The sequence below is a fragment of the Carlito syrichta genome, unplaced genomic scaffold (assembly GCF_000164805.1).
Source record: "Carlito syrichta isolate Samal-C Ts95f unplaced genomic scaffold, Tarsius_syrichta-2.0.1 Scaffold315646, whole genome shotgun sequence".
NCBI classification, from domain to species: Eukaryota; Metazoa; Chordata; class Mammalia; order Primates; family Tarsiidae; genus Carlito; species Carlito syrichta.
The window spans coordinates 763,486-771,397 of record NW_007259742.1 but is presented as its reverse complement, the minus strand read 5'-3'; the positions used below and the strand labels follow the sequence as shown (position 1 = coordinate 771,397).

The following is a 7,912-nucleotide window of genomic DNA, read 5'->3' as shown; positions in this document are numbered from 1 at the left end:
GGGTCTTTGAATTTCATGGACCAAGAAAATATTTAAAAATCTAATTGAGGCCGGGCTCAGTGGTTCACGCCTATAATCCCAGCACTTTGGGAGGCCGAGGTGAGAGGATTGCCTGAGTCTATGGGTTTGAGACCAGCCTGGGCAAATTGACAAGACCTCTTCTCTACAACTAATCAAAAAATAGCTGGGTGTGGTGGCACACATCTATAGTCCCAGCTACTTGGAAGGCTGAGGTGAAAGGATCGCCTGAGCCCAGCAGGTCAAGGCTGCAGTGGCTGTGAGTGTGCCACTGCACTCTAGCCTGGGTGACAGAGTGGGATTCCAACTCAAAAAAAAACACAAACCAAAAACCGAATTGAGGATTCCATACAGATCACTGACTTTTGATTCCACCAAGTAAGAATTTTTTTTTTAAGGGACAGGGTCTGCTATGTTGTCCAGGCTGGGTTTGAACTTCTGGGCTCAATCTGCCTGCCTTGGTCTCCCAAGTAGTTGGGATTACGCCCCCATCATACTCAGTCCAAGAAAGGACTTTTAAAGAAAAAGCAAAACCAGGTTAATAATTACTATCTGCCACCACCATGATTTCATGAAAGAACCCAAGAAGCAGGAAAAGCATAGTCTCAGAATGAAGGATGTGCCTTTAACTGGGTTTGTTTAGCTGAATAGAAAACACTCTATGTTGTCCTTGTTGTTCTCATTTTGCCCGGTCTAGGTGAGCTCTGTCACCTCTTGGCAAACCCTGGGGACTATGTGACCCGCAGTGCTAATGTCCTGCCATGCTGCACACGACCCACGGAAGCCAGTCCCTAAGCAGTCTCCAAGGCAGAGACAGGCGACTTCTCAGACACAGTGGAAAGAGCATCCACCCCTCAAGGAAAGCCACCCTTTCTCCCTCACCACTTTCCTTACCCTGCAGCTGCTCCCACTTTTTTCTCCTCAAACTCCCTAAAAAGTCATTTCTCTCCCACTGTAGTCTTCATATCTCCAGCCCAGAGGCCACAACCCACCAATCAGCAGGGTACACTCACGAGTGCACACCCCATCTGTCCAAATATGAGGGATGCTGTCGGGTGCTTCCCAGACCCCTTTCAAGCCTCTGGGCGTGCTGTCCGAGGACAGTCTAGCTGTCCCTGCAACCCCATGCAGGCCTCAACTCTGCTGCAAATAGCTGCCGTGACAACAGTCATGTCCCTCCTTGGAGTGACCCACGTCCAATGACCAATGAGGACGTATAGGAACCTGGCCACTTTTGGCCCACACAGGGCAACTTTGAAGGGCTGTTCTAGTTCCAAGCGACCGCAAGGCTGTCCAAGGTGGCCGGGCCTGCACTGCAGCTTGACATCTTACTCCATCCATTCCTGCTTCCTTCCCTGCCTGTCCCAGGTGTTGAACCCCATGGCAGCTCCTGCACACGAGGCCGTGAATCAGTCGGCTTCCGGAACCCACCCAATCTGCGCCATTAGCTCAGCCACCCCAGCCGCAACCAATGGACAACCCTTCCCCTCCACATCCTGTCTGGTTGGGACTTCTGCCACACACACCTTGATGAGCAAACCCTCCAGTCCTGAGACATAGGAATGTAGACTATTTCTTTCTCTTTTAACAAAGACTGACCTTCACTATCATCGTGGAGCAATGGACTCAGGAAGCCAGCTCTGAGCAGCAAAGCTGATCTGTAACCCCTTTGTCTGGGTGGCCCCACTGTCTCTTTCCATGAGGCTACGAACCTCCTAGCACATAGTTGGAAAGCTGCAAGAGCATATGATTTAAGGGGAAATAAAAACTCAGATTTACTAGCTCCAAAATATAGTTCCCATTACGCATTCAGCAGAGGTGGCGGGGTGTTGAGAGAAAGGAGACTTGAACTATTCTGGGCTTCTGTGACTGTTAACATGCTCTCAATGCACAGCCCTGCACTGTGTCAGCACCTGAAGCTCAGCAAATCCCAGCTGCCTTGGAGGAGGAGGCCAGGACAGCAAAGAAAGAAGGTTGCTTTGTGCTTGCATTCTTATTTCTCTGCATTTCTCCCTTTAGGACTCTGGCCAAGGAAGCACAAGACAGAAAAAAGCCCCAGAGGCTGCCACCCCCAAAAAGAACAAAGGCAGAGACCCTTCAGCAGGGACCAAAGTCCAAACAGATGGTGGTGGCCAGTTACAGAGAGGAAACAGGCACACACCCACAGCAAGGGCAGGGGCAGGGGCCCAGGAAGCAGCCCCTCCCCATGGACATGGGCAGGGTTCCCACAAGACCAAGCACACACTTGGAAAATCAGCATACCAGGGACACCAAGCAAAAGATTCAATTTCAGAGTTGATTGCTGATAAACTTATCCAGAAGTTCTCAGTCAGAAAAATCTAGAAAGAAGCACCTTGGATTTCAGCCTACTTAATTTAAGTTTCAAGACGTATGGCTTAGCATTGCCTTTGTTTTGAATTCTATGGGCAGCATGATCTTTTCTGTACTTGAGACCTTTAAAGGTCTTTGCCAGCTCCCAGCTCAGTCATGGAGACAGGAGGCCGTTGGTGGTGGGGGACCGATGAAGCAAGGGGGGGAAACAGAAAAGTAGCTGGGGGGGGACAGTCACGAAGAATCCAGGCTTAGAAAGCCCAGAGGCCACTGTGTCAGGGTTTGCTGGTGAGTGAGAGCCCTCCTCTGCTTTAATGAGGGACATGCCCTGTCCTTCTGAGCCTGCCCCGCCCTCAAGGGCCACACCCCACAGGTGCACACAAGTTCATGAGTATGTATGAGTTTAGCACATCTCTCTTACACACTAGAGGTGCTCAGAAATGCACACACTCACAGTCAATGGCCAAGAGCAGATATCTTTGGGCAGACCTGGAACAGCTTCTTAGGGCTTAAAAATCTGGCCTTGTAACAAAGAGCAGGGAGCTCTGTCTTTGTCCTAAGACAGTGCTTCTCAAAGTGAGGTCCCTGGACCAGCAGTGTCAGCATCACCTGGGAACTGGTTAGAAACGTTCTGGGTTCTGCCTTCTTCCCCTACAGAACCCTGATCTGTCTGGGGGGGAGCCTACCTTGGAACCACAAATCCTGTCATTGTTCTTATGGGTCAACCCCTGTGCTAAATAAACGTTATGCGCTTTATCTCATTTACAACTCCCAAAGTTACCGTGAGATGCAGGCTATTTTTTCCCTATATTTTTCTGATAGGGTAGCCAGAGCTCAAAGGTTAAGAATTGCCAGGAGTCGCCGAGCCTGGCTCAAACTCAGTCTATGCTCGGAACTACTTTCTAGACACAACTCCTGACCCAGGCTGAAAGTAAACACCCATTAAGGACTGCGCCCTCTGTGCCAGCCCCACCCATGCCAGCCCTGCTTCCCCAGGTCCCTCCCTGCCTCAGAAGCCAGTCCTAAATCCTTCAAGAGACAAGGCCAGGCCATCCAAGCAGGGGGTGGGGCGAGGGGCGGGAGCCAGAGCCCCATCTCGTGAGCAGGCAGCACCCCTGCCAAGGCCCCCGCCTGCCCTGTATGGGAGAGCAGTCGGGAAGCCATACCGAGGACTGGCGGCGGGCAGGGTCAGGAGCAGGTCCCAGCCTCCAGTTCGGCCTGCACTCCAGAGCCTGGAGAGACTGCTGCTGCATCGCTGACCGGGGGAATCCAAAGACTCCTGCTGTACGCTCCTCTGATCAGGAATGATTCCTAAAGAGCATTAGGAGAAACCTGGATTCGAGTCCTGACTTGGCACCAACTTCCTCAGGGACCTGGGCTGGTGACTTCCCTCTTGGAATCTCAGTCTTCCATCTCTTCATGGAAGGGGTCAAACTGACAACGTATAAGGATGCTTCCTGCTCTGACACTGTGATTGGAATTCTAGATTCTCACGTGACATTCGAGAAGTTTGGCAGAGAGGAAGGGATCTGAATTGACAATGGCTCTGGACTGGACTGTCTGCACAACCTAATTCATCTTTGCTTGAGACTTAGGAGTGGTCCCAGGCCCCGCTGACACATCTGGCTTCCCACCTGCTCTCTCCCCGCCCCCCTAAGCCCACGCACGGCAGGGGGGAATTTCTCTTCCATAGCAAATCCTAGAGGAACCGGTGAGCCTTGTCCCTTGTCCCAGACTCAGAAGCAGCCATGGGGGCCTGTGACAATGTGATAGACACCAACATCTCATCTGGCCTGGAGATCAATGCCACAGGTATCACAGCCTTCTCCATGCCCAGCTGGCAGCTGACACTGTGGGCCACAGCCTACCTGGTCCTGGTGCTGGTGGCCGTGACGGGCAATGCCACAGTCATGTGGATCATCCTGGCCCATCAGAGGATGCGCACGGTCACCAACTACTTCATCGTCAACCTGGCGCTGGCTGACCTCTGCATGGCCACCTTCAACGCCGCCTTCAACTTTGTCTACGCCAGCCACAACATCTGGTACTTTGGCCGGGCCTTCTGCTACTTTCAGAACTTGTTTCCCATCACAGCCATGTTCGTCAGCATCTACTCCATGACTGCCATCGCCGCTGACAGGCAAGAGGGGCCTCGAGAAAGCTGGGGGAAGCCACCTCACGTTGCTGGGGCTCAGACAGGGGTGGTGACATGCCCTTGGTCACACAGCAAGTTAGAGTAGAACCCAGGAAATCACCTCCCAGACCTGGTCATGACCCAAAACTACGCATCTGGAAGGCAGGGAAAACTGTGATACCAAAGCAGGTAGAGTGAATTTTAGACACAAGGAAGGACTTTGAACTAGACAGGTTGTTCAGGGGGAAGAGTGGCAGTATTTTAGGGACCTTCTAGACTGTTCCCCTCTGAAGTTGATCTTTGTTTTGGTGTCTCTCTTTTGCTGCAAGGAAATTGCTCACACTGCTTTTTCTATTCAGGTAGAGTACATGAGGAAAAATGTTAAGATTGCATGCAGTTTCCATCTAATTATAATAGGGCCAATTATTCTCCCGATGCTGCTCAGGGTTGAGCCTCAGGCTAATTCCGGACACTTGCTCCTGCCCGAGACAGACTTCCAGTGTGGCCACACTACTCTTTTGTGGCCCTCCCAAGGTATGTCCAGGCCCAGTAGACTGAGGTGCCTGGGCTGGGGTTCTAGGGCGCCACTTGCTGTGTTGGGTGAGAGTCTGACATCCTCAGACATCAGCAGCAGCGTGGGGAAGGGCCAGAGGTGTAGGCCTGGGGAGGGGGGAGGAGATGGGGAAGGGTGGCGGCCCAACGGGAGGGTGCCTGCTGCTCACATCCCCCTCTGTTCACAGGTACATGGCCATCGTCCACCCCTTCCAGCCCCGTTTCTCAGGCCCCGGCACCAAGGCAGTGATTGCCGGTATCTGGCTGGTGGCCCTGGCCCTCGCCTTCCCCCAGTGTTTCTACTCCAATGTCATCATGGACGAGGGTGCCACCAAATGTGTGGTGGCCTGGCCCAAAGACAGCGGGGGCAAGACACTCCTCATGTAAGGCCCCAGGTTGTGTGTGTGTGTCCATGTCCATGCATGTGGTGTGTGTGAGTATATACATGCACCTGAGTGTACCTGGGAGTATATGAGTACACCTATCTACTAAAAGTAACACACTAGTGCCAGACCTGTTCCTAGCACTTTATATGAACCCACTTAGTTCTCCTGACAATACGGGGGATGTATTACAATTCTTCCCATTTTTCAGATGAGGAAACTGAGGCACTGAAAAACTGAGTAACATGCCCAGGACCACGCAGCTAATAAATGGGAAAGCAGGGATTCGAATCCAGCAGTCCTTCCTCAGAGCCTAATCCTTTAACCACGCAGCTACTTGAATAAGGATGTGTGTATCCTTGAGAATATGTGTGCATGCGTGTGTGTGTAACTTTATGTGTCCTAGGCACATGCTGCCCCCACTTGTGTCTGTGTGTGCCTATGCCGATGTGTGGGCATGTTTGCTGACGTGTGTGCACGCAGGCACGCATTAGGGAATGCATGTGTAGGCGTGTGCTTGGGGGAGGGCTTTCTATATGCTCAGGCCATAAACGGTCAGGATTTGAAGGCAGAAGGGGACCGTGATGGAGGTACTCACACTGAGGTTGGCACCACAGGCTGGGAGCAGGGAGGGAGGGATAGAAGAACTCAAGCATGGCCCAGCTGCGGTGCGACCCTTGGGGAGTCCTCTCTCCATTCCGGGGCTCAGTTTCCAAGGTTCTCAGAGTGTGCTTTGTAAGCCTAAGCCTTGCCCTGTTGGTTAGCAGAGGATAAAGAACTGGTTGAGGTTTGGAGTCCGTAGCCAGGTCAGAGTAGTCAGGTCAGAGTCGGCCTGTTCTCTCCCGGCTGGAGAGGTTCATACTCACTGAACCTCTCTGAGCCTTTGGCTCCTTCTCTCTGAAACAGAGATTAGTAATAATGCCTTGCAAAAGGGTTGACATGAATAAGACAATGTATGAGACGCTCTTAGCACCATGCCTGGCACAAAACTGGCACCCAATATGTGGTCGTCTAAATAGGGGACAAACAAAACAAAGCTGGAGGTGGCAGATTAGTCCAACAAACTCCCGGCTGCCCCAAGCATGGGGATGTGCATGCCCTGAGCTGAAGGCTGCCAGGTAACCATGACAACAGAGCCCTCCCCTACCTGGTCGCCATCTGTGCTGAGCACCTACCAGGAGAGGGGCTCTACTGTGGCCTTCAGGGCTAGGGAAGGAGCCATTCCGCTGAGAAGCTAATTCCTGGAATAAGCAGGCCCTGCCCAGAGTCCCTGCCCGCACCCTATACCCCACCCTCTCTCCAAGTGTGGTGTCCATATAGGGGAAACGCCCCACTTCCTGACTGAGGGAAGAGTAGAGAGATGAACATATTGGGACTGGCCACTGGAGTGGCAGCACCACTTGGAAGGGGCCCAGCAAGGCTAGCACATGGGGAAGGGGTGGGGGACTTGGGAACACCTCAGCCGTCCTAGTAAGACAGAAAAAGATCACACAAAACGGCAGGGGTCTCAAACCCACCCATGGAATACTCTGAGAGTTCCCACTGTGGGCTTGCTTGGGAGTCAGTTCCCAGCCTGCAGCTTGTCAGTGAGAGGCTGCAGCATCACTCAGAAACTAGGGGCTTGGGGGCATGGGGTGGGGGCGATGCACACATCTCCTTTACACTGTCTTTCCAAAAGGAAATGAAAAGCCTCAGGCTGGGCGAGGTGGCTCATGCCTGTAATCCCAGTACTTTAGGAAGCCAAGGCAAGAGGATTGCTTGAGCCCAGGAGTTAGAGACCAGCCTGGGAAACATAGCGAGACTTCGTCTCTACAAAAAAAGGAAAAAATTACAAGACGTGGTGGCCCACCCATGTAGTCTCAGCTACTCGGGAGGCTGAGGCAGAAGATTTCCTGAGCTGGAGGGTGAGGCTGCGGTGAGCTGAGATCGTGCTACTGCATCCCAGCCTGGGTGACAGGGTGAGACACTGACTCAAATAAGTAAATAAATGATATACTGCAAGTCGATATACTGAAGTATAAGACAACGTACTGTAGCAACAGTTATGTGACTGTGTCTCCACCTCCCAAAATAGCGTGTGCTATACTCACCTGTCCCGGAAGCTCTGTTGACCACGGGTAACTGAGACCAGGAAAAGCAAAGCCCCATAAGGGGTGACTACTGTTCACAGATGATTCTGGGAGAAAAGATGCCAGATTGTTTGGGAGTGGGATAAGTCATTTAACTTCCTTCTGTGTGCTTAATGGTGTTTTATATTTTTAACACATATATTACTCAGTTAACTTTTTTCGTTCCTACTTCCTTTTCTGGTCCGTGTCTATCACAGGAAAAGACGCAGGGCTAATGGCAGTGTCCCTGCTGCAGGGAAAGCCCCCTGTGGGCACACACGCGAGGCAGTGGGCCTTTCTCTTTCCTTAAATCAAAGAGAGAAATGGTGGGCTCGGCGGGGGCGGCTGCCGGGGGCCCGCGGGTTCCCAGGACCGAGCGCAGGCGG

At 52.3% G+C, this 7,912-nt stretch overlaps 1 protein-coding gene across 1 annotated transcript in view; it reads left to right on the top strand.

Annotated features, from left to right (window-relative positions):
• The first annotated feature begins 3,868 nt into the window (after positions 1–3,868).
• The window catches only part of TACR2 (tachykinin receptor 2), a 9,985-nt gene continuing 5,941 nt past the window's right edge, over positions 3,869–7,912 (top strand). Inside the window, exons 1-3 of the mRNA XM_021706500.1 lie at positions 3,869–4,489; positions 5,224–5,419; positions 5,825–6,008. Coding sequence (XP_021562175.1) covers positions 4,098–4,489; positions 5,224–5,419; positions 5,825–6,008 — 772 coding nt within the window. The 5' untranslated portion in view covers positions 3,869–4,097. The remainder of the gene's footprint in view (positions 4,490–5,223; positions 5,420–5,824; positions 6,009–7,912) is intronic.